The following is a 27,519-nucleotide window of genomic DNA, read 5'->3' on the forward strand; positions in this document are numbered from 1 at the left end:
GTCCAATCCCTTAATAATTTTATATGTTTTAATAAGATCCCCACTCATCCTTCTAAATTCCAACGTACACAAGCCTAATAAACTCTAGGGACAATTTACAATCTTTACCGAAGACAATTAACCTAAAAGCCTGTAGGTCTTTGGAGTGCGGGAGGAAGCCAAAGCACCCGGAGAAAACCCACGCAGTTACAGGGAGTACGTACAAACTCCGTACAGACAACACCCAATGCTGAATTAGTTTAGTTTAGTTTAGTTTTGAGATACAGCGTGGAAACAGGTCCTTCGGCCCACCGAGTCCACGCCAACCAGCAATCCCCGCACACTAACGCTATCCTACACACACTAGAGACAATTTACAATCTTTACCGAAGACAATTAAGCTACAAACCTGTACGTCTTTGGAGTGTGGGAGGAAGCCGAAGCACCCGGAGAAAACCTACGCAGTTACAGGGAGTACGTACAAACTCCGTACAGACAACACCCATAGATCGTATCGAACCTGGGTCTCTGGCGCTGTAAGGCAACAACTCTACCTTTTGTCAGTCTTAATTTCGTTCACGATGTAAAACAGCGAGCAGATTATAACTGTGTCGAATATAAACTGGAAAGACCTGGAATAATATTGTTTGGGTATTTTCAGTCTTAGGAATGGTCCTGACCAGAAACGTCATCTATCCATTTCCTCCACAGTTGCCATCTGACCCACTGAGCTCCAACACTCCAGCAGGGGTAGGCCATTCGGCCCTTCGAGCCAGCACCGTCATTCAATGTGATCATGGCTGATCATTCTGATTGAGCATGATCAGTCATAATCACATTGAATAGTGGTGCTGGCTCGAAGGGCCGAATGGCCTACTCCTGCACCTATTGTCTATTGTCTATTGTCTATTTGAACCAAAAGATTTAAGTTTAAAAGAGATATGGGCCAAACACGGAGCATCTTGGTCGGCATGGGCAAGATGGGCCGAAGGGCCTGTTTCCATGCTGTATGACTGTATGACTCTCTATGACTCGACGTGAAAAGTACTTATTAAAAATTACCAATTCAACTTAATTTGATTAATCATATTAGCAGAGTTGCTGCATCACAGCGCCAGAGACCCTGGTTCGATCCTGACCATGGGTGCTGTCTGTGAGGAGTTAGTATGTTCTCCCAGTGACCGCGTGGGTTTTCTCCAGGTGCTCCGGTTTTCAGCACATTCCAAACACCTACAAGTGTGTAGGTTAATTGGCTTCTGTAAATTGCCCCTAGTGTGCAGGATAGTGCTAGTGTACGGGGTGATCGATGGACAGCATGGACTCAGTGGGCCGAAGGGCCTGTTTTTACACTGTGTCTCTAAAATAAAGTCCAAAGTATATGATCACATCAAATTTCCATATGGTTTCAAGACCCTGGAACTCCAGTATAGATAGCATACAGGAATGCACAGCATACCCATGAGAAATTCCTCATATGCCCTCTTTATTCAAGGTAATGGCTCATATAATTCAAGTTCTAACTCAATCAGCTAAGAGAGGAATTTCAGATGTGTGTGTTAGGCACCCATTTATCACTTTGGTTGATCAGAGCAGTTGAAGGCAAAATGACTTATGAGGCCATAATGGATGTGATAGGAGCAGAATTAGGCCATTCGGCCCATCAATACTGCTCTGCCATTCAATCACGGCTCGCCTGTCTCTCCCTCCTAACCTCATTCTCCTGCCTTCTCCCCGTTAACCTCTGACACCCGTACTAATCAAGAATCCATCTATCTCTTCCTTAAAAATGTCAATTGACGTGGCCTGCACAGCCTTCTGTGGCAAAGAATTCCACAGATTCACCACCCTCTGACTAAAGAAATTCCTCTTCATCTCCTTCGTAAAGGAACGCCCTTTAGTTTAGGCTGTGACCTCTGGTCCTAGACTCTCCCACTAGTGGAAACATCCTCTACACAGGCCGATTGGCCTATTCCTGCACCTATTTTCTTTGTTTCTATGTTTCTAAACATGTGCAGGGAGGAACTGCAGATGCTGGTTTACACCAAAATCTTTTTCACCCAGAGAGTTGTGAATTTGTGGAATTCTCTGCCACAGAAGGCAATGGAGGCCAATTCACTAGATGAATTTAAAAGAGAGTTAGATAGAGCTCTAGGGGCTAGCGGAATCAAGGGACATGGGGAGAAGGCAGGCACGGGTTATTGATTGTGGATGATCAGCCATCTTGCCTTCTCCCCATACCCCCTGACTCCGCTATCTTTAAGAGCTCTATCTAGCTCTCTCTTGAATGCATTCAGAGAACTGGTCTCCACTGCCTTCTGAGGCAGAGAATTCCACAGATTCACAACTCTCTGACTGAATTTTTTTTTCCTCATCTCCGTTCTAAATGGCCTACCCCTTATTCTTAAACTGTGGCCCCTGGTTCTGGACTCCTCCAACATTGGGAACATGTTTCCTGCCTCTAACGTGTCCAACCCCTTAATAATCTTATATGTTTCGATAAGATCCCCTCTCATCCTTCTAAATTCCAGTGTATACAAGCCTAGTCGCTCCAGTCTTTCAACATATGACAGTCCCGCCATTCCGGGAATTAACCCAGTAAACCTACGCTGCACGCCCTCACTAGCAAGAATATCCTTCCTCAAATTTGGAGACCAAAACTGCACACAGTACTCCAGGTGCGGTCTCACTAGGGCCCTGTATAACTGCAGAAGGACCTCTTTGCTCCTATACTCAACTCCTCTTGTTATGAAGGCCAACATTCCATTGGCTTTCTTCACGATTCAGTTTAGTCTATTGCCACATGTACCGAGGTGCAGTGAAAGTCTTTTTTGTAGCGTGCTATCCCGAGAGCGGAAAGTTAATAGCTGATTACAATCGAGCGTACAGATACATGACGAAGGGAATAATGTGAACAATGTTTAGTGCAAGCACTAGATGAAACCAGTGATATCCAAAGATAGACACAAAGTGTAGGAGTAACTCATCTCTGAACAAAAAAGGGGCCCCATCCTTTTTCTCCAGAGATGCTGCCTGACCTGCTGAGTTACCCCTGCATGTCTTCACGTCTATCTTCAGAGTTTTCTTGTGAGTGGTATAATGAATGAAGACAATGGAGACAATATTACAATGAAGACAATATCATTCGCCATCAGAAGTCAGGAATTCATTCAATGATCAATCAGTTTGGTTTACTGTCACGTGTGCTGAGGTACAACGACAAGTTTTCGTTGCGTGCCAACCAGTCAGCGGAAAGACAATACATGATTACAGTGCAGCATAGGTTCACCAGGTTAATCCCCGGGATGGCGGGACTGTCATATGAGGAAAGACTGAAAAGACTGGGCTTGTGTTCACTGGAGTTTAGAAGGACGAGAGGGGATCTTATAGAGACGTACAAAATTATAAAAGGACTGGACAAGCTAGATGCAGGAAAAACGTTCCCAATGTTGGGGGAGTCCAGAACCAGGGGGCCATACAGTCTAAGAATAAATGGGAGGCCATTTAAAACTGAGGTGAGAAGAAACTTTTTCACCCAGCGAGTTGTGAATTTGTGGAATTCTCTGCCACAGAAGGCAGTGGAGGCCAATTCACTGGATGAATTTAAAAGAGAGTTAGATAAAACTCTAGGGGCTAGCGGAATCAAGGGATATGGGGAGAAGGCAGGCACGGGTTACTGATTGTGGAAGACCAACCATGATCCTCCACAAGGGCGGCACGGTGGCGCAGCGGTAGAGTTGCTGCCTTACAGCGAATGCAGCGCCTGAGACTCAGGTTCGATCCTGACTACGGGCGCCATCTGTACAGAGTTTGTACGTTCTCCCCGTGACCTGCGTGGGTTTTCTCCGAGATCTTTGGTTTCCTCCCACACTCCAAAGACGTACAGGTATGTAGGTTAATTGACTGGGTAAAATGTAAAAATTGTTCCTAGTGTGTGTAGGACAGTGTTAATGTGCGGGGATCGCTGGGCGGCGCGGACTCGGTGGGCCGAAGGGCCTGTTTCCGCGCTGTATCTCTAAATCTAAAATCTAAAAATCACAATGAATGGCGGTGCTGGCTCGAAGGGCCAAATGGCCTCCTCCTGCACCTATTGTCTATGTTTCGACATGTCTGTTTAATCGTGCCATTCACTGTGTGACTGATACATGATAAACTAATAAGGTTTAATGCAAGATAATGCCAGTGAGGTCTGATTAAGGATAGTCCGAGGGTCACCAATGAGGTAGATAATAGTTCAGGACTGCTCTCTGGTTGTGGTAAGATGGTTCATTGGCATGACTCCCTGGGTTTTACCTGCCTCGAAGAATATGGGCAGATGTATATGTGGTCTGAAAGGCCATGAGTTATATGGTCATTTAAAGCATAAAATCCTCCTCAATCTGTGAAGTGGGAGATCTAGATCAGACACTGGACCCTCCCTTCGCATGCAGCTAATTCAGCAGAATGACCTTTCTAAAAGGTCGCACGGAGGCCTATGAATTATGAACTCGATTTATAGATCCGGTCACGGGGAGAACGTACAAACCCCACACTGACGGCGGCCATAGCGAGAATCGAACCCCGGGGCAAGGCAGCAACTCTACCGCTGCGCCACCGCGCCACCCCTTTTCAGTCTAGACCCGAATCATCACCTACCCATGTTCTCCACAGATGCCGTCTGACCCTCAGAGTTACTCCAGCACTTTTGTGTTTTACTCAGGATTCCAGCATCTGCAGTTCCTTGTGTATCCCCTGAACTCGGTTTCATTGCTGGGGCAGGATATCAGTGGGGGTGTGCCTTCAACACATGCACTTTGTCATGGATGATCACTGATGGCCAGTCAATGCCAATGACATGAAGAAATAAACCACAGAGTTATACAGTGTGGAAACAGGCCTTTCAGCCCAACTTGCCCACACCGGCCAACATGTCCCACCTACACTAGTCCCACCTGCCTGCATTCTCCCCATATCCCTCTAAACCCGTCCTATCCATGTCCCTGCCTCCTCTGGCAGCTCGTTCCATAAAATAAACCACCTCCTTACTCCACATTTCGAGTCGGGACCATTCGTCATACAGTCATGCACTGTGAAAACAGGTCCCTCGGCCCAACTTGCCCACACCGACCTACATGTCCCAACTGCACTAGCTAGTCCCACCTGCCCGCGTTTGGCCCGTATCCCTCTAAACCTGTTCTATCCATGTACCTGTCCAAATGTTGCTGAAACACGTTGAGATAGTCCCTGCCTCAACTGCCTCATCTGGCAGGTCGTTCCATACAGCCACCAACCACCCTTTTTGTGTGAAAAAGTTGCCCCTCAGATTCCTATTAAATCTTTCCCCCCCTCACCTTAAACCTGTGTCCCCTGGTTCTCGGTTCTCCGACTTGGAGCAATCTCATGTGAAGTCTCCTGCCTCCGCTGACTCCTGCCTCCGCTCTGCAGAACAAATTAAAAGCTGAAACCTTCTTCAAGACTGCAATTGACTCCATATGGACTGTGGGTTGCAGTGTTATCCATCTGCATAACCACAATCTGTAGCTCACTCCACACTGGTTACCTGCGCTATTTTAATACCAGCAGTGCAATCACATTCAGTTTTGTTTTTAGTTTTAGAGATACAGCGCGGAAACAGGCCCTTCGGCCCACCGAGTCCGCGCCGGCCAACGATCCCCGCACACTAACACTGTCCTACACACACTGGGGACAATTTACAACTTATACCAAGCCAATTAACCTGCAAACCTGTAGGTCTTAGGAGTGTGCATTCAAGAGAGAACTAGATAGAGGCCTTAAGGATAGCGGAGTCAGGGGGTGTAGGGAGAAGGCAGGAACGGGATGCTGATTGAAAATGATCAGCCATGATCACATTGAATGGCGGTGCTGGCTCCAAGGGCCGAATGGCCTCCTCCTGCACCTATTGTCTATTGTCTTTTGTATATTGTCTATTGTCTATTGTCTAAACCGAAGATATCTGAGAAAGCCCACGCGGTCATGGGGAGAAGGTACAACTCCGTACAGACAGCACCCGTAGTCAGGATTGAACCCGGGTCTCTGGCGCAGTAAGGCAGCAACTCTACCACTGCGCCACCGTGCCGCCCTTATTGCTATTCTTCAACATTAACATAGGAATCCATTTTTTTTTATTGCCATTTTAAATGCTGATATTAATGCTTACTTCAACTAGCGCCCCTAGCAGCTGATTCCATACACCCACCCCCCTCAGTTGACCCTCTGTGTCCACACCGACCAGCGATCACCCCGTGAATGAAAGAAATGCAAAAAAAGTAACGATGATAAAGGAATTTTCGAAGGTATTTATTCACAAAATGTTGGAGTAACTCAGCAGGTCAGGCAGCATCTCAGGAGAGAAGGAATGGGCGACGTTTCGGGTCGAGACCCTTCTTCAGACTGATGTCAGGGGGGGCGGGACAAAGAAAGGATATAGGTGGAGACAGGAAGACAGTGGGAGAACTGGGAAGGGGGAGGGGGAGGGGAAGAGAGGGACAGAGGAGCTATCTAAAGTTGGAGAAGTCAATGTTCATACCGCTGGGCTGTAAGCTGCCCAAGCGAAATATGAGGTGCTGTTCTTCCAATTTCCAGTGGGCCTCACTATGACACTGGAGGAGACCCATGACAGAAAGGTCAGACTGGGAGTGGGAGGGGGAGTTGAAGTGCTCAGCCACCAGGAGATCAGGTTGGTTAAGGCGGACTGAGCGAAGGTGTTGAGCAAAACGATCTCCGAGCCTACATTTGGTCTCACCGATGTAGAGAAGTTGACATTGGTACCAGCGGATACAATAGATGAGGTTGGAAGAGGTGCAGGTGAACCTCTGCCTCACCTGGAAAGACTGTTTGGGTCCTTGGATGGAGTCGAGGGGGGAGGTAAAGGGACAGGTGTTGCATCACCTGCGGTTGCAGGGGAAAGTGCCCGGGGATGGGGTGGTTTGGGTAGGAAGGGACGAGTGGACCAGGGAGTTATGGAGGGAACGGTCTCTGCGGAACACAGAAAGGGGAGGAGATGGGAAGAGGTGGCCACTAGTGCAGCTGGGACATGTTGGCCGGTGTGGGCAAGTTGGGCCGAAGGGCCTGTTTCCACACTGCATCACTCTATGACTCTCTGACTCTATCTGCAGTTCATTCCTAACCTAATCTGTGCCAGTCTGTTTAGGAAACTGGTAAGCCGTGCTGGAAAATAATGCCTTGTTAAATATTACCATTGTGGGCGATTTGTGGGCAGAATGCGTGGGCAGATGCATAAGCTGAAGGGTGAGGCTCAAAGAAAAGCCATGAAGAAAGGAATGAATGAAGCAATTTATGAAATAGATTCCAATGTTACTTTGCGTGACGCAATTTAATGATGATAATGATCTCCTTTAGAAAAGTGATATATTTTGATAGCACACAGCTTTGAAGATGGGTCTCACTGCAGGTAAAACTCTGCAGTACTTTGACAGCTAAATCTACCATCACTTAGCAAGTCAACTGCTGCAATTTGTACATTAGCTTCCACTTGCGGCAGCTATTAAATTGCCGCCACTTGTGAGAGTCAAGTCAATAGAGATGCAGGGAACTGCAGATGCTGGAATCCTGCGTGGAACGCAAAGTGTTGGTGTGACTCAGCGGGTCAGGCAGCATGTCTGGAGGACATGGGGAGGTACGAAATGCTGGAGCAACTCAGCGGGCCGGGCAGCATCTCTGGAGAGTTGGAATGGGTGACGTTCTGGGTCGAGACCCTCCTTCAACTGAGGATAGGTGGCGTTTCAGGTCAGGACCCTTCTTCAGACTGATTGTAGTGGGGGGAGAGAAAGGTAGAGAAGAGTTTGGGGGGGGTGTGGGGGTAGGACCAAGCCTGGCAAGTGATAATTGGAAAAGACACAGAGTGCTGGAGTAACTTAGCGGGTCTGGCAGCATCTCAGGAGAAGATGGATTGGTGATGTTTCGACTCGGGACCCTTCTTCAGCCTGACACAAACGTCACCTTCAGCATTTAGAGATACAGCGCGGAAGTTAGGCCCCACAGATTCCACACCAACCAGCGATCACCATGTACACCAGAACTACCCTGCACACCAGAGACCACATACAATTTACAGAATTAACCTACAAACCTGTGGGGCACAACTTGACTGCGTGGGTTTTCTTCGGGTGCTCTGGTTTCCTCCCACACTACAAAGACCTAGAAACACAGAAAATAGGTGCAAGAGTAGGCCATTCGGCCCTTCGAGCCAGTACCGCCATTCAATATGATCATGGTTGATCATCCAGAATCAGTTCCTGCTTTCTTCCCATATCCTTTGATTCTGTTAGCCCTCAGCGCTAAATCTAACTCTCTCTTGAATACATCCAGTGAATCGGCCTCCATTGCCTTCTGTGGCGGAGAATTCCACAGATTCACAACTCTCTGGGTGAAAAAGTTTTTCCTCATCTCAGTCCTAAATGGTCTACCCATTATTCTTAAACTGTGACCCCTGGTTCAGGACTCCCCCAACATGGGGAACATTTTTCCTGCATCTAGCCTGTCCAAACCTTAGGAATATTACATGTTTCTATAAGATCCCCTCTCATCCCCTAGTTGATCCATTCTTTCATCAGATGCCAGTCCTAGTGTGTCTCGAGTGTGCAGCATAGTGCTAGTGTATGGGGTCGCTGGCTGGCATGGACTCGGTGGGCCGAAGGGCCTGTTTCCCCACTCTACCTCTAAATTAAACTAAACTAAAATGTTGAGTAACACATTTCCCCAAGGAATTGTACTTATGTGATTATGTGACATTTTGTCACCAGTATGTAGGAGTTAACAATGATTACGGACATTGGATTTTTAAAAAATCTAATAAATGTGCATCTGTTTAATTTTATTACCTATTTTAATTGCCATTTGGGAACTAATTGTCTTTCCTTTACATTTTAATATCCCTTTCCCTGAGTAGTTAATCCAATTAAACTATTACTGCAGAAGAACGTAATTAATTTCCTTCCTTTTAAAAAAAAAAATTACCTTCGAGCAAAATGCGTAGTTACTCTGACTGATTTAGAATTATTCCCAACCTCTTTATGTCATTATACTTAAGTAAAGTATTAAAGAGAATGTGCTGTGTAGGAAAAAACTGCAGATGCTGGTTTCAACCAAAAGATAGACGCAAAATGCTGGAGTAACTCAGCGGGACAGGCAGCATCTCTGGAGAGAAGGAATGGGTGACGTTTCAGGTCGATACCCTTCATCAGGCTCTGAAGAAGGGTCTCGACCTAGTAGAGTCTGAAGAAAGGTCTCGACCCGAAACATCAGCCATTCCTTCTCTCCAGAGATGCTGCCTGTCCCGCTAAGTTACCCCAGCATTTTGTGTCTATCTAAAGAGAAAGTACTATTTGGAGAAAAAGAAAACTTCTTGCATTCTTTTAATTTGTTTCTGTATTATGCTTCCATCAGATCGGTTCAGTTTATTTTATTGTCACGTGTACCGAGGTACAGTGAAAAGCTTTTGTTGCAAGCTAACCAGTCAGCGGAAAGACAATACGTGATTACAATCGAGCCATTTACAGTGTACAGATATATGATAAGGGAATAACGTTTAGTGCAAGGTAAAACCAGCAAAGTCCGGTCAAGGATAGTCCGAGGGTCACCAAAGAGGTAGATAGTAGTTCAGCACTGCTCTCTGGTTGTGGTGGGATGGTTCAGTTGCCTGATTACAGCTGGAAATCTGTTTTCCGGATTCCACCTTCCAGGTCGCTGGGTTTTAAGGAAGAAAAAACATTTTCACCCTGAGAGTTGTGAATCTGTGGAATTCTCTGCCACAGAAGACAGTGGAGGCCAAATTACTGGATGTTTTCAAGAGAGAGTAAAATATAGCTCTTAGGGCTAACAGAATCAAGGGATATATGGGGAGAAAGCAGGAACTGATTCTGGATATATATAAGAAAATAACTGCAGATGCTGGTACAAATCGAAGGTATTTATTCACAAAATGCTGGAGTAACTCAGCAGGTCAGGCAGCATCTCAGGAGAGAAGGAATGGGTGACGTTTCAGGTCGAGACCCTTCTTCAGACTGATTCTGGATGATCAGCCATGATCATATTGAATGGCGGTGCTGGGCCGAATGGTCTACTCCTGCACCTATTTTCCATGTTTCTATGTTTCTATGACCATTCATGGCGTTTGTGACATGTTTTTCTTCCTGGCCCTACACTCCCTCGGTTTATCCTTCATGAACTCTCTGTGACCTTGTCTTGTTTCCTCTCGATCTGTTCCATCATTATTAACCAACGTGTTTCCTCAGATTATAAGTACATGCGGAAAAAAACGGGTGCTCTCGTGGGGCGGCACGGTGGCGCAGCGGTAGAGTTGCTGCCTTACGACGCCAGAGACCCGGGTCCGATCCTGACCTCGGGTGCTGCCTGTACGGAGTTTGTACGTTCTCCTCGGTGACCCGCGTGAGTTCTCTCCGGAGGCTCCGGTTTCCTCCCACATTCCAAAGACGTGCGGGTTTGTAGATTAATTGGCTAGGGGTAAAATTGTAAATTGGGTAGGATAGTGTTAGTGTATGGGGATCGCTGGTCGGCGCGGACTCGGTGGGCCGAAGGGCCTGTCTCCACGCAGTATCTCTAAAGTCTAAAGTAAACAAGATCACATCCGATTTATATACAGACAAGCTAAGAAATACAAGCATTTCCTTTCTGTATAAAAAACTGAAGCGCTACAAGGTATGATCTTGGGTTTCCTGTAGCTCTCCTGGTGTTCTTGGCAGCGTTACAAATTTCATTCCCATCCCTGAAGTTCTGCTCTGTATTAATAATTACCTGGTTACAAAATTATAGTATCATGCCAGTGAATTAAAACATTAGGCCAATCTGCAAGTAACAACTCTATATAATAAATCCAGCGTTGTGAGTTAGCTACTTTATATAAATCCACAGCAAAACGTCACCTATTCCTTTTCTCCAGAGATGCTGCCTGACCCGTTGAGTTAGTGCAGATTTTTGTGTCTATCTTTGGTTTGATTTTTAAAGATTTTTTTTAGATTTAGAGATACAGCGCGGAAACAGGCCCTTCGGCCCACCGAGTCCGTGCCGCCCAGTGATCCCCGCACACTAACACTATCCTACACACACTAGGGACAATTTTTACATTTACCCAGTCAATTAACCTACATACCTGTACGTCTTTGGAGTGTGGGAGGAAACCGAAGATCTCGGAGAAAACCCACGCAGATCACGGGGAGAACGTACAAACTCCGTACAGACGGCGCCCGTAGTCAGGATCGAACCTGAGTCTCCGCCGCTGCATTCGCTGTAAGGCAGCAACTCTACCGCTGCGCCACCGTGCCGTCCCGTTTGGTTTGGGAACAGCTCCTTCCACGACCGCAAGAAATTGCAGCGAATTGTGGACACAGCCCAGACCATCGCACAAACCAACCTCCCTTCCACTGACTCCATCTACACCTCGCGCCGCCTCAGCAAGGCCAGCAGCATCATCAAGGACCAGTCGCACCCCGGCCACTCCCTCTTCTCCCCTCTCCCATCGGGCAAAAGGCACAGAAATGTGAAAACGCACACCTCCAGATTCAGGGACAGTTTCTTCCCAGCTGTTATCAGGCAACTGAACCATCCTACCACAACCAGAGAGCAGTGCTGAACTACTATCCACCTCATTGGTGACCCTCGGACTATCCTTGATTGGACTTTTGCTGGCATTACCTTGCACTAAACGTTATTCCCTTATCATGTATCTATACGCTATAAATGGCTCAATTGTGATCATGTATTGTCTTTCTGCTGGCTGGTTAGCACACAACAAAAGCTTTTCATTGTACCCCGGTGCATGTGACAATAAACTAAACTGAACTATACTGAAAGCTGATCTGAACTGATAAAATACAGGGATCATTTTTCAGCCATTAATCTGAGATCAAGAGAGTCAAGAATGTTTAATTGTCATATGTACTGAGAAAGGAACAACAAGATTCTTACTCACTGCGGACTTACATGCACATTAATGCAACAACACAACAACTACATAGATAATAATCAATAAAACAATCTATTATCAGTAATATTAGGTCATCAGACCATAATAACAGTGTAAACTGAAGGACGAGAACATCCTATACATCATGGAGAACGCAGCAATAGAGAGTGCAATGTTCATAGGTTCATAAGTGATAGGAGCAGAATTAGCCCACTCGGCCCATCAAGTCTACTCCGCCGTTCAATCATGGCTGATCTATCTCTCCCTCTCAACCCCATTCTCCGGCCTTCTTCCCATAACCCCTGACACCCGTACCAATCGAGAATCTGTCAATCTTAACTTTAGCAATACCCAATGACTTGGCCTTCACAGCCATCTGCGGCAATGAATTCCACAGATTCACCACCCTCTGACTAAAGAAATTCCTCCTCATCTCCTCGCATCTATTCTACCCAGGCCTTTCACTGTTCGGCAAGTTTCAATTAGGTCCCGTCCCCGCCCCCCCTCATCCTTCTAAACTCCAGCGAGTACAGGCCCAGTGCCGACAAACGATCATCATCTATTTACCCAATCTTCCCTGGGATATTTCTTGATGTTTTGCTGTTGACATCAGTTTCGTACACAATGGTAGATGTTGTGCAGTAAGTTGCTGAGGTCATGTCCCAGTAGTTATCTAAATCACCTGGGAAATGGTGAAGATAAACAGAAGAACAGCTCTCGGCTGATTCAGGCAGGTGAGTTTAGTTTATTGTCACGAATATTGTCAGAGAATTGGCCTCCACTGCCTTCTGAGGCAGAGAATTCCACAGATTTACAACTCTCTGACTGAAAACGTTTTTCCTCATCTCCGTTCTAAATGGCCTACCCCTTATTCTTAAACTGTGGCCCCTTGTTCTGGACTCCCCAACATTGGGAACATGTTTCCTGCCTCTAACGTGTCTAACCCCTTAATAATCTTATACGTTTCGATAAGATCCCCTCTCATCCTTCTAAATTCCAGTGTATATAAGCCTAGTCGCTCCAGTCTTTCAACATATGACAGTCCCGCCATTCCGGGAATTAACCTAGTAAACCTACGCTGCACGCCCTCAATAGCAAGAATATCCTTCCTCAAATTTGGAGACCAAAACTGCACAAAGTACTCCAGGTGCGGTCTCACTAGGGCCCTGTACAACTGCAGAAGGACCTCTTTGCTCCTATACTCAACTCCCCTTGTTATGAAGGCCAACATTCCATTGGCTTTCTTCACTGCCTGCTGTACCTGCATGCTTCCTTTCAGTGACTGATGCACTAGGACACCCAGATCTTGTTGTACGTCCCCTTTTCCTAACTTGACACCATTCAGATAATGGCCTAATTCCGCTCCTACAACTGAGGAACCTATTAATTTATTAATCCAAGTTCAATCCTGGTCTTGGCATCATGTTCGGCACAAGCATTGTGGGACGTTGTTCTATGTTCTAGCATCTGATACTGTCTGCATGGAGTTTGCAAGTTCCCACTGGGACCACAGAGGTATTCCTTAGATGCTCTGGTTTCTCCCCACGTCCCAAAGGCGTGGTGGTTGTTGAATGTGCTCCTGTAAATTGCCACAAGTCCAAGAAAATTGTAGAACTGGTGGAGAGAGAGAACAGTTTGCAGGAAATGGTGGTGTGGTGATGGATTGCTCTGAGAGCTTGCATCGATTCGATGGGCCGAATGGCTTTCATTAGCGTCATAGAGAGAAATGGAATCATACAATAGACAATAGACAATAGGTGCAGGAGGAGGCCATTCGGCTCTTCGAGCCAGCATCACCATTCAATGTGATCATGGCTGATCATTCTCAATCAGCACCCCGTTCCTGCCTTCTCCCCCATACCCCCTGACTCCGCTATCCTTAAGAGCTCTATCTAGTTCTCTCTTTAATGCATTCAGAGAATTGGCCTCCACTGCATGGGAGCATGGACACAGCATGGGAATAGGTCATTAGGCTCAACGTTCATGCCAACCAAGATGCCCCATCTACACTGGTCCCACCTGCCAGTGTTTGGCCCATATCAAGCTTCTGTGGCGGATTCCAACATGCTCCTGACTTCAGTCTTGTCAATAATGGAAAGTTTTGGGGAAAAAGGGTTTAATTTTAGTTTAGTTTAGTTTAGTTTAGTTTAGATATACAGCCTGGAAACAGGCCCTTTGGCCCTCCGAGTCCGTGCCGACCAGAGATCCCCGCACACCAACACTATCCCACACACTGGGGACAATTTACAATTATACCAAGACAATTAACCTACAAAACTGCACATCTTTGGAGTGTGGGAGGAAACCGGAACACCCGGAGAAAACCCAGGCGGGAGAACGTACAAATTCCGTACAGACAACACCCGTAGTCAGGATCGAACCCGGGTCTCTAGCGCCGTGAGGCAGCAACTCTACCGCTGCGCCACCGTGCCGTCACCCAGCCTTTTTGCCAGCGCAGGTAAACATAGAAACATAGAAAATAGGTGCAGGAGCAGGCCATTCAGCCCTTCGAGCCAGCACCGCCATTCAATATGATCATGGCTGATCGTCCAGAATCAGTACCCTGTTCCTGCTTCCTCTCCATATCCCTTGATTCCGTTAGCCCTCAGAGCTAAATCTAACTCTCTCTCGAAAACATCCAGTGAATCGGCCTCCGCTGCCTTCTGTGGCAGAGAATTCCACAGATTCACAACTCTCTGGGTGGAAAAGTTTCTCCTCGTCTCAGTCCTTAATGGCCGACCCTTTATTCTTGAACTGTGTGTGGCCGCTGGTTCTGGACTCCCCCAACATGGGGAACATTTTTCCTGCCGATCCCTTAAGAATTTGATATGTTTCTAGAAGATTCCCCTCTCGTCCTTCTAAATTCCAGTGAATTCCAGGTAGTAACAAGGATTTATGTTGCTGGTCATGTCAGGATTCTTGTCAGCGGATCACCCCTGGTGTCTCAAAGGCTTTCATCAGGAAATAAATAATCTGCCAAACTAAATCATTAATGGAAAGGTGCTAGCAGAGAGAGAGAGAAGGGTCAAAAGCATTCTCAATTAGACATGAGACAAGCCAGCTGTGATCAAGTTGATAACAGATAGCTGAAACGCTCCACATTGATTTGCTGCCAGACCTTATTAGAGCACAACACTTTCATTAGAATTAATATCATTTGGCCTTTGGGAACAACTGCATGGTGTATGGGCAGCAGTAGATTGAATTTAAGTTTGAAATTTATTGCCGTTCCCCCAACATTATTCAATTTATATGTATATAAATTGAAGAATAAGAATTGATTTTTGTTTTCTCCATTATCCATCTGACATTCTAAGCGTTCTCATGAAGCAGGGAAAGGCCTTCTACTGATTGAAGAAGGGTCTCGACCCGAAACGTCACCTCTCCCTTCTCTCCAGAGATGCTGCCTGACAGCTTTTTGTTGCTGTCAAGGGCTTCTACACGTCAGACTTGGATAAAAAGATGATTTTAACAGTTACTAGACCAAGTGGACCCGATGGGCCCAAACCTCTCCTGCATTGGTTTCAGCACCCTCTGCTCTCCCCTCTCCCCTCGCCCCTCCATCCCCCCCCTCCTCCCTCCACCTCCCCTCCCCTTTCCCTCCCCTACCCCCACTCCATCCCCCTCAACCCCCCTTACCCTCCCTAGGAGATAGATTTAAACTTCAAAATGTGAATAACTTAAAAAAAATATAACACCAATTTTAATGAAACTTCTTCCATTAGCACCAAAGGGATGACGTTGAGTAAGGTGGGCCTAAAATTATTACGCTATGGTGTACCGTTTTGGCTGTAGTTCAGGAACAAACAAACAAACAAACGAGAGTTTTAGTATATAGATAGCACAGCTTATGTGTTACATTATTTTGTGAACGTGGACAGTTGTGAGAATGTGGACAGTTTTAGTTCAGTTTGGAGATGCAGCCTGGACACAGACCCTTCGGTCTACCGAGTCCTTGCCGACCATCGACCACCGGCCCACACATTAGGTCCGTGTTAACCCACCTTCAAATCCACTCCCTATCTATATGTCTATAATTTGAGGAATAAGTCTAATTTGAGGAAGGACGTCCTTGCTATTAAGGCAGTGCAGCGTAGGTTCACGAGGTTAATCCCCGGGATGGAGGGACTGTCATATAAGGAAAGATTGGAAAGACTGGGCTTGTATTCACTGGAGTTTAGAAGGATGAGAGGGGATCTTATAGAGACGTATGAAATTATAAAAGGACTGGACAAGCTAGATGCAGGAAAAATGTTCCCAATGTTGGGGGAGTCCCGAACCAGGGGCCGCAGTCTAAGAATAAAGGGGAGGCCATTTAAAACTGAGGTGAGAAGAAACTTTTTCACCCAGAGAGTTGTGAATTTGTGGAATTCTCTGCCAAAGAAAGGCAGTGGAGGCCAATTCAATGAATGAACATAAAAGAGAGTTAGATAGAGCTCCAGGGGCTAGTGGAATCAAGGGATATGGGGAGAAGGCAGGCACGGGTTACTGATTGTGGATGATCAGCCGTGATCACAATGAATGGCGGTGCTGGCTCGAAGGGCCGAGTGGCCTCCTCCTGCACCTATTTTCTATGCTTCCTTGTTTCCCTACACACGAGGGGAAATTGATAGAGGTCGATTAACCTGCAAACCTCACGTCATTGGGACGTGGGAGGAGACCTGGGCACCTGGAGGAGGCCCACCTGGTCGCAGGGAGAACGTGTGAACTCCACACTGACGCACACGAGGTCAGGATCGAACCCGGGGTCTCTGGCGCTGCCAGGCTGTTGGCATAGAATAGAAAAGTTGGCATAGAATAGAAAGGTTGGCTCTTCTTCTTCTTCTTCTTGCGTTTGAGGCAGCAGAAGTTATGTCACGCCCTCCAGGCGCTGTAGCCAGTGCAATGTGCTGTTGTCGAGGGCCGTGAGGTCTACCCCTCCACCAGGGGGACGGAGGACAGCGCAGTCGAACATGCCGTGCTGCGCTGTTTGCTGGTCTGCTCCACACACGCAGGCTGCTGATGGACGCAACCCCCAACGATGCACGTTGGCGTCGAACCGGCCGACCCCTGTGCGGAGCCGGTTCAGGGCGACCCACTCTTTGCGGGGCGTGTCCGAGCCGGGTGGGGCTGTGGTGTTCGGCGCGACGGTGAATTGAGGAGGTGGCGATGTCTGTTCCCAGCTGGTTCTCCATGTTCCTAGTATGTTGAAACCGGAGCCACAGAGGGTCGCTGCGTGACGGGAGAAAGGGCGACGAGACGACAGGCGTTGAGGTCCCAGTTGCTGTGAATCCTGGGCGAGGTGGGGCAAAGGATGTTTGGCATCCGATGGGGCCTTGCACACCAGCCCATGAGTGAAGAACTCTCTGCCAAGCTTGGCGGGTGCGATACCTGCGAGCTCCAGCAGGGGATCCGTCGGAGTTGGTTCAATGGTTCAATGCTTCTAAAGTACGTTATTATCATGTGTACCTATGCACTGTGTAGGAAGGATCAGCAGGTGGTGGTTTACACTGAAGAGAGGGCACAAAACGCTGGAGTAACTCAGTGGGACAGGCAGCATCTCTGGAGAGAAGGAATAGGTGGCGTTTCGGGTCGGGACCCTTCCCCAGACCCGAAGCGTCACCTATTCCTTTTCTCCAGAGGTGCTGCCTGACCCGCTGAGTTACTGCAGCATTTTGTGTCTGTCGTCTATGCACAATGTAATTTCTTTTATGCGTGCAGTTCAGTAAAAATTCAGTTCAGTTCAGCACAATCACACTTAAGTACAAGAGTTTAGGGACAGTAGATTACGCTGAGGCAGCACACAAGAATCGCCACTTTTCTGGTGCCAACTTGTATCAGGTACAAGTTCAAAGTTGATATAAATGTAGAGTGTGAATTTGGCCATGAAGATTTGACTGTAAAGGTCATAAGTGATAGGAGCAGAATTAAGCCATTCAGCCCATCAAGTCTACTCCGCCATTCAATCATGGCTGATCTATCTTTCCGTCCTAAACCAATTCTCCTGCCTTCTCCCCATAACCCCTGACACCCGTACTAATCAAGAATCTATGTTTCGGCACTGTGGCGCAGCGGTAGAGTTGCTGCCTTACAGCGAATGCAGCGCCGGAGACTCAGGTTCAATCCTGACTACGGGCGCCATCTGTACGGAGTTTGTACGTTCTCCCCGTGACCTGCGTGGGTTTTCTCCGAGATCTTCGGTTTCCTCCCACACTCCAAAGACGTGCAGGTTTGTAGGTTAAATGACTGGGTAAATGTAAAAATTGTCCCTAGTGTGTGTAGGATAGTGTTAGTGTGCGGGGATCGCTGGGCGGCGCGGACCCGGTGGGCCGAAGGGCCTGTTTTCGCGCTGTATCTCTAAATCTAAAAAAAAATCTATCTGTCTCTGCCTTAAAAATATCCACTGACAGTCTGCACAGCCGTCTGTGGCAATGAATTCCACAGATTCACCACCTTCTGACTTAAGAAGTTCCTTATCTCCTTCTTAAAGGAATGCCCTTTAATGCTGAGGCTATGACCTCTGGAGTATTGTGTGCACTTCTGGACTGTTCCTGTGCTGTACCGTTCTATGTTCTCCATTCTAAGTAAGAATAAACCCCTGGTTCACAGTGAAATTAGGTCTTGTTGGTCAATGTTACAGATCTTACCGTGCCATTTGCATTTATAGGTACCAACAGTATATAGATTTTTTTTAAGATTTAGAGATACAGCGCGGAAACAGGCCCTTCGGCCCACCGAGTCCGCGCCGCCCAGCGAGCCCCGCACATTAACACTATCCTACACACACTAGGGACAATTTTTACATTTACCCAGTCAATTAACCTACATACCTGTACGTCTTTGGAGTAAGGTAAAAGCCCATATAGGTAATGTATTCTACTTAATTTTAGTTAGGAATCTTGCGTAGGAAGGAACTACAGATGCTGGCTTACACCGAAGATGGACACAAAATGCTGGAGGAACTCAGTGGGACAGGCAGCATCTCTGGAGAGAAGGAATGGGGAGACATTTCGGGTCTGGAGAAAGGTCTCGACCTGCAAAGTCACCCATTCCTTCCCTCCAAAGATGCTGCCTGTCCCGCTGAGTTACTCCAGCATTTTACGTTTTATCTTTAGTTAGGAATCCTCATGTTTTGATGTTCAACATTTGTGTTCATTACAGTGTAAAGTACAAAAAAGAAAAACATTTGAATTTTATATTTAAGCAGATCATTCTAATTGCCTAATTCGAATTAAAATGTACTTAAGTGCGTAAATTAGAATGAGCAGGAAAAATGTTCCCGATGTTGGGGGAGTCCAGAACTAGGGGTCACACAGTTTAAGAATAAGGGGTAGGCCATTTGGGACTGAGATGAGGAAAAGCTTTTTCACCCAGAGAGTTGTGAATCTGTTGAATTCTCTGTCACAGAAGGCAGTGGAGGCCAATCCACTGGGTGTTTTCAAGAGAGAGTTAGATTTAGCTCTTAGGGCTAACGGAATCAAGGGATATGGGGAAAAAGCCGGAACGGGATACCGATTTTGGATGATCAGCCAGGCGGCATGGTGGCGCAGCGGTAGAGTTGCCGCCTTACAGCGAATGCAGCGCCGGAGACTCAGATTCGATCCTGACTACGGGCGCCGTCTGTACGGTGTTTGTACGTTCTCCCCGTGACCTGCGTGGGTTTTCTCCGAGATCTTCGATTTCCTCCCACACTCCAAAGACGTACAGGTTTGTAGGTTAATTGGCTGGGCAAACGTCAAAATTGTCCCTAGTGGGTGTAGGATAGTGTTAGTGAGCGGGGATCGCTGGGCGGCGCGGACCCGGTGGGCAGAAGGGCCTGTTTCCGCGCTGTATCTCTAAATCTAAAGAAATCTAAATCTAAATGATCATATTGAATGGCGGTGCTGGCTCGAAGGGCCGAATGGCCTACTCCTGCCCCTGTTTTCTATGTTTCTAATTCACCCGTCTATTTTATCACCAGGTGTAATCAGTACCTTTGTGTTGCACCTTGCTGGGGAGTGTCACGGGCAAGGGTAGCGTTCTTTCACCATGGCCGACGATGCCGATATGCGCAATGAGCTGGAGAACATGCAACAGCGAGCCGACCAGGTAGCTGACGAGGTAAGCCACACCGGGCAAAAGCACCAAATCCCACCGCCTTTTGGTTTTCACCAGCGTCTGAACTCATATCACCGTTTGGCCCTTTCTGTGCCACCGAATCTCTCACGTTGAACACATCTGGTTTCATATGTTCACCCGACAAACGGCTAACAAAGGGCCGCTTCCTTTAACATCGTCACTTTATTGCGTATCTTCCATTCATCGTTCTATCTCTCGCTACATCATGTGCAGGAAGGAACTGCAGATGCTGATAGACTCAAAACTCAGGTCCTCGGGTCCTGGCAACACCTTCATATAGAAGATAGACATGAAATGCTGGAGTAACTTCAACGGGACAGGATGCATCTCCGGAGAGCAGCAAAGGGTGACAATAGACAATGGACAATAGGTGCAGGAGGAGGCCATTCGGACCTTCGAGCCAGCACCGCCATTCAATGTGATCATGGCTGATCATTCTCAATCAGTACCCCGTTCCTGCCTTCTCCCCATACCCCCTGACTCCGCTATCCTTAAGAGCTCTATCCAGCTCTCTCTTGAATGCATTCAGAGAATTGGCCCCCACTGCCTTCTGAGGCAGAGAATTCCACAGATTCACAACTCTCTGACTGAAAAAGTTTTTCCTCATCTCCGTTCTAAATGGCCTACCCCTTATTCATAAACTGTGGCCCCTTGTTCTGGACTCCCCCAACAATGGGAACATGTTTCCTGTCTCTAACGTGTCCAACCCCTTAATAATCTTATACGTTTGATAAGAACCCCTAAATTCCTTCTAAATACTTTTCGGGTCGAGTCTGAAGAAGGGCCTCGAACCGAAACGTCACCCGTTCCTTCTCTCCAGAGATGCTGCCTGGCCCGCTGAGTTCCTCCAGAATTTTGTGTCTATCTTCTATATATGAAGGTGTTGCCAGAACCCGAGGACCTGAGTGAGCGGGGGAGGCTGAACAGGCTCTGACTTTATTCCTTTGGCACGCAGGAGACTGAGGGGTGATCTCACGGAGGTGTTCAGTTTTGATCATCCTGCTACAGGAAGGATATCATTAAGCCAAAAAGAGTGCAGGCTGATTTAAGTCTCCCTCTCAACCCCATTCTCCTGCCTTCTCCCCATCACCCCTGACACCCGTACTAATCAAGAATCTATCTATCTCCACCTTAGAAATATCCACTGACTTGGCCTCCACAGCCTTCTGTGGCAATGAATTCCACAGATTCACCACCCTCTGGCTAAATAAATTCCTCCTCATCTCCTTTCCAAAGCAGATATCTCCTGAAACTAATATCACTGTTGAATATACACATAAAAGTTACAGTACTGGCACTGCTAATATTAAGAGTTAAAATCAGGAAGGTTTAATTGTCATATATACCGAAAAAGGAACAATAATATTTTTACTTGCAGCAGCATAACAGGCCTGAAAACGCACCACCTATAGATAACACGATAAACCAAAAAACACATGAAAGTTAAAACCCCAATATTATTGCAAAAACATCCTTATCCCCTTAATATTAAGCATAGAAAGGATTTGCAGAAAGGTAGACACAAAGTGCTGAAAGGTAGACACAAAATGCTGGAGTAACTCAGCGGGTCAGGCAGCATCTCTGAAGAGAAGGAATGGGTGACTTTAGAGATACCGCGCAGAAACAGGCCCTTCGGCCCACCGGGTCCGCGCCGCCCGGCGATCCCCGCACACTAACACTATCCTACACCCACTAGGGACAATTTTTACATTTGCCCAGCCAATTGACCTACAAACCTGCACGTCTTTGGAGTGTGGGAGGAAACCAAAAATCTCGGAGAAAACCCACGCAGGTCACGGGGAGAACGTACAAACTCCGTACAGACGGCGCCCGTAGTCAGGATCGAACCTGAGTCTCAGGCGCTGCATTCGCTGTAAGGCGGCAACTCTACCGCTGCGCCACCGTGCCGCCCTCTGACTGAAGAAGGGTCTCGACCCGAAACGTCACCCATTCCATCTCGCCAGAGATGCTGCCTGACCCGCTGAGTTACTCCAGCATTTTGTGTCTACCTTCGATTTAAACCAGCATCCGCAGGTTTTTTTTCCTACACAAAATGCTGGAGTTACTCAGCGGACCGGGCAGCATCTCTGGGAAAAAAGGAATAGGTGACGTCTTCAGGTGTTAAGAAGGGCCCCGACACGAAACGTCACCTATTCCTTTTCTCCAAAGACGCTGACTGACCCGTTGAGTTACACCGGCATTTTATGTCTACCCTTAATATAAATATCCTACAATGATAATATTAAGAATACTGATATTGACAAAAATGATCAAGTGCAGGTCTAATTGTTAAATGGGAGAGAATTCCTTGAGGAATAAGTAGTGTTTGCATGGCCATGTATTTGAAAATAAAATCTATTTAGCATGTTTCCACTCTAATCCAGGACTAGACCTTGCCAGGACTAGAGGGTGTGAGCTACAGGGAGAGGTTGAGTAGGCTGGGACTCTATTCCTTGGAGTGCAGGAGGATGAGGGGTGATCTTATAGAGGTGTACAAAATCATGAGAGGAATAGATCGGGTAGACGCACAGAGTCTCTTGCCCAGAGTAGGGGAATCGAGGACCAGAGGACATGGGTTTAAGGTGAAGGGGAAAAGATTTAATAGGAATCTGATTGGTAATATTTTCACACAAAGGGTGGTGGGTGTATGGAACGAGCTGCCAGAGGAGGTAGTTGAGGCAGGGACTATCCCAACATTTAAGAAACAGTTAGACTGGTACATGGATAGGACAGGTTTGGAGGGATCTGGACCAAACACGGGCGAGTGGGACTAATGTGCCTGGGACATGGTGGCCGGTGTGGGCGAGTTGGGCCGAAGGACTTGTTTCCACACTGTATCACTCTTTGACTCTACGACTCGATAATCCCTTGCAGCATTACATAAGGTTTTCAGCACTGATGTACGTCATTTGCCGAACAGTTTAAGTGAATGTTAATGCGATGCAGGGACTTTTTGATCAAGCCAAAGAACTTAACCTTCTGGATAAGCTGATCAACAGCCAGGCAGGCATGAAGTGACAAAGGAAAGTCACGTGAACTGATTGTGCCTCGAACAAAGGTGCCACGCTCAGTGTGTAGGAAGGAACCGCACATGCTGGTTTATACTGAAGACAGACACAAAGTGCTGGGGTAACTCAGCGGGCCAGGTAGCATCTCTCTCATTCAGCCTACAAATCTAACCACCCTTCTCCCCTCCCAACCATCCCCATTGTTAATTCCTTATTGCTATTGTGGGAGTGCAGCACAGGTTAACCAGGTTAATTCCCGGGATGACAGGACTGACATACGACGAAAGAATGGGTTGACTGGGCTTGTATTCACTGGAATTTAGAAGGATGAGAGGGAGTCTTAGAGAAACATATACAATTCTTAAAGGATTGGACAGGCCAGATGCAGGAAAAATGTTCCCGATGTTGGGGGAGTCCAGAACCAGGGGTCACAGTTGTGGGGCCCTCTCTCATCACTCCCCCTCTGTGATTCCTGCCACTCTCCTGCTCTTTGGAAGAAAGTTCCCGACCCGAAACGTCACCCATCCATGTTCTCCAGAGATGCTGCTGGGTTACTCCAGCACTCTGTGAAACATCACCTATCCATGTTCTCCAGAGATGCTGCCTGACCCGCTGAGTTATTCCAGCATTCTGTGAAACATCACCTATCCATGTTCTCCAGAGATGCTGCCTGACCCGCTGAGTTACTCCATGTCTTTTTTAGATCTTGAAAGAACTCGGGTGACTTTTGAAATGCCAACAGCACCTCATATTTCGCTTGGGCAGCTTACATCCCAGCGGTATGAACATTGACTTCTCTAACTTCAGATGGCCTTTGCTTTCCCTCTCTCTCTCTCCATCCCCCCCCCCTTTCCCAGTTCTCTTGCCAGTCTTACTGTCTCTGACTACATTCTATCTCTGTCCCGCCCCTCCCTTGACATCAGTCTGAAGAAGGGACTCCATGCGAAACATTACCCATTCCTTCTCTCCAGAGATGCTGCCTGACCCGCTGAGTTACTCCAGCAATTTATGTATGCCTTTATCTTCTTTGGTTTTTAACTTTATTCGTTGCTAACAATGATATGATCTCTGGGTAGGTGTAACCTCTTGATCCATTATCAATGCAATAATGTTTCAAGAGTCAAGAGAGCTTAATTGTTATTAAGCACCAGCAATTAATTTTTTACTTGCAGCAGCACAACAGGCTTGTAAACGCAATACACACAGATAATATATAATAATCAAAAGATGCAATAAGTTAATAACCATAATACTAATCTTATTGAAACATATAAGATTATTACTGGTTTAGACACACTAGAGGCAGGAAACATGTCCCCGATGTTGGGGTAGTCTAGAATCAGGGGCCAAAGTTTAAGAATAAGGAGTAGGCCATTTAGAAAGGAGATGATGAAAAATATTTTAACCCTAAGAGTTGAGAATCTGTGGAATTCTTTGCCTCAGAAGGCAGTGGAAGCCGATTTTCTGGATGCTTTCAAGAGAGATTTAGATAGAGCTCTTAAAGATAGAGGAGTCAAGGGATATGGAGAGAAGGCAGGAACAGGGTATTTATTTCACAAAATGCTGGAGTACCTCAGCAGGTCAGGCAGCATGTCAGGAGATAAGGAATGGGTGACGTTTCGTGTCGAGACCCTTCTTCAGACTGAAGAAATAGACAATAGACAATAGGTGCAGGATTAGGCCATTCGGCCCTTCAAGCCAGCACCGCCATTCAATGTGATCATGGCTGATCATTCACAATCAGTAACCCGTTCCTGCCTTCTCCCCATACCCCCTGACTCCGCTATCCTTAAGAGCTCTATCTAGCTCTCTCTTGAAAGCATCCAGTGAATTGGCCTCCACTGCCTTCTGAGGCAGAGAATTCCACAGATTTACAACTCTCTGACTGAAAAAGGTTTTCCTCATCTCCATTCATAAATGGCCGACCCCTTATTCTTAAACTGTGGCCCCTGGTTCTGGATTCCCCCAACATTGGGAACATGTTTCCTGTCTCTAATGTGTCCAATCCCTTAATAATCTTATATGTTTCAATAAGATCCCCTCTCATCCTTCTAAATTCCAGTGTATACAAGCCTAGCCGCTCCAGTTTTTCAACATATGACAGTCCCGCCATTCCGGGAATTAACCTAGGGAAAGGGTGGAAGAAGATGGTTCTTACAAAGAGTTGACACAAGAACAATGGGCTGCCAAGCCTCTATCGATTTATGATCCTATTTTATGATTTTCGTGCGGGAAAGAACTGCAGATGCTGGTTTAAGTCAAAAGTAGACACAAAATGCTGGTGTAACTCAGCGGGACAGGCAGCATCTCGGGAGAGAAGGTCTGAAAAAGGGTCTCGACCCGAAACGCCACCCATTCCTTCTCTCCGGAGATGCTGCCTGTCCCACTGAGTTACTCCAGTATTTTGTGTCCACCTTATGATTTTTGTGGTTTATTTTTTGGGGAACAGTCGAGGTGTTTTGTCATAACTTCATAACTGATTTCCTTTTTTCTTCTTGTTTGCAGTCATTGGAAAGCACCCGTCGCATGTTACAGCTCGTTGAAGAGGTAAGCACTTCTCATTTGGAAGAGAACTGCCTTTGTTTAGTTTAGAAATACAGCGTGGAAACAGGCCCCTTTGGCCCACCGGGTCTACGCTGACCAGCGGTCCCCGCACACTAACGCAATCCTACACACACTCGAGACAATTTACATTCATACCAAGCCAATTAACCCCCTACAAACCTGTGCGCCTTTGGAGCGTGGGAGGAAACCGAAGATCTCGGAGAGAACCCACGCAGGTCATGGGGAGAATGTACAAACCACGTACAGACAGCGCCCGTAGTCAGGATCGAACCTGGTTCCCTGGCGCTGTAAGGCAGCAACTCTACCGTCGCGCCACCGTGCCGCCCCACGGATATGGGTTAACCAAAGACAGACACAAAATGCTGGACTAACTCAGCGGGTCAGGCAGCATCTCTGGAGAACTCTATGAGTTCTGCCTATGGGTTATGTCTGGGTATATTTTGTTCCAATTCTTTAAAATTAATTGTTTTAAACATTTATAAATATTTAAAAATAGAATATAGAATGTTACAGCACAGGAACAGGCCCTCCACTACAGGCTGTCCAAAGACATTGACGTTAAACTGATCTCCTCTGCCTGCACATGATCCATATCCCTCTATTCCCTCTATTCCCTGCATATCCATGTGTCTAGCCACCACCATTGTATCTGCCACCACCACCACTAGGGTTGCCAACTGTCCCGTATTAGCCGTATATCGGGCTAAATTGGTTTGTCCCGCCCTTGTCCTGTATTAGGCCTGGGGGGGGGGGGGGGGGGGGGGCTGTAGGCCCGGACGCTGTAGGCCCAGATGCTTTAGGCTCGGACGCTGTAGGCCCGAACGCTGTAGGCCCGGACGCTGTAGGCCCGGATGCTGTAGGCCCGGACGCTGTAGGCCCGGACGCTGTAGGTCCGGACACTGTAGGCCCGGATACCGTAGGCCCGGATGCTGTAGGTCTGGACACTTTAGGCCCGGATACCGTAGGCCCGGATGCTGTAGGTCTGGACACTGTAGGCCCGGACACTGTAGGTCCAGGCACTGTAGGCCCGGACACTGTAGGCCCGGATACTGTAGGTCCGGACACTGTAGGTCCGGACAGTGTAGGTCCGGACACTGTAGGTCCGAACACTGTAAGTCTGGACAGTGTAGGTCTGGACAGTGTAGGTCCGGAGGCCCGGGTGCCGCCTAACGGAGGTAGCGAAGCAGTCCGCCTCCCGGCCCAGGCGGCCGCCATTGGTGGAGCGGGAGCACGTGGCCGCTGGCTGGGTGAGGTCACGTGGGGCGCAGGGCGGTGACGTCACCTTATCCTTTATTTGGGAGTGAGATTGTTGGCACTATTAACCACGCCTGGCAGCACGTTCCAAAAACGTACTCGGCACATCTACTTTAACTTTTCCCCCATCTGACCTCAAAGCTATGCCCTCTAATCATTGGTAATTCCACCCTGTGAGAACGGTTCTGACTGCCGATACCATCTACAATTAATAACTGTGCTTGAGTCTGGTAGACTTTAGCAGAAGCTTTTGATGGTTAGGATAAAGCTGTGTATTTTTAGAATTGCAGCCAGTCTTAAGTAATTAAATTAATTTGTGCAAATGTAAACCAGCTGTCCCCTTTTGATCAGTCTGAAAGTAAATATAGTTTTGAACAATTAATTAATATAATGGTGCAGACCTGTAGAATGGAACTAAAACGTTGTTGAGATAGAGCTTTACATGCCTATCGTTAGTGTTTAGTTTAGAGATACAGCGCGGAAACAGGCCCTTCGGCCCACCGAGTCCGCACCGACCAGCGATCCCCGCACATTAACACTATCCGACACACACTAGGGACAATTTACATTCAATACAATACAATACAATATATCTTTATTGTCATTGTACAGGGGTACAATGAGATTGGGAATGCGCCTCCCATACGATGCAATAATTTAATTAGCTAGTCAGTATTA

The 27,519-nt window shown here is 47.1% G+C and overlaps 1 protein-coding gene across 2 annotated transcripts in view; it reads left to right on the plus strand.

Annotated features, from left to right (window-relative positions):
- The window catches only part of snap25a (synaptosome associated protein 25a), an 86,600-nt gene that overhangs the window by 29,509 nt on the left and 29,572 nt on the right, over positions 1 to 27,519 (plus strand). For both annotated transcript variants that reach the window (XM_078405641.1, XM_078405640.1), the window contains exons 2-3: positions 19,857 to 19,996; positions 25,528 to 25,569. In XM_078405641.1, coding sequence (XP_078261767.1) covers positions 19,925 to 19,996; positions 25,528 to 25,569 — 114 coding nt within the window. In that variant the 5' untranslated portion in view covers positions 19,857 to 19,924. The remainder of the gene's footprint in view (positions 1 to 19,856; positions 19,997 to 25,527; positions 25,570 to 27,519) is intronic.

Source organism: Rhinoraja longicauda, chromosome 9 (assembly GCF_053455715.1).
Source record: "Rhinoraja longicauda isolate Sanriku21f chromosome 9, sRhiLon1.1, whole genome shotgun sequence".
NCBI lineage: Eukaryota > Metazoa > Chordata > Chondrichthyes > Rajiformes > Arhynchobatidae > Rhinoraja > Rhinoraja longicauda.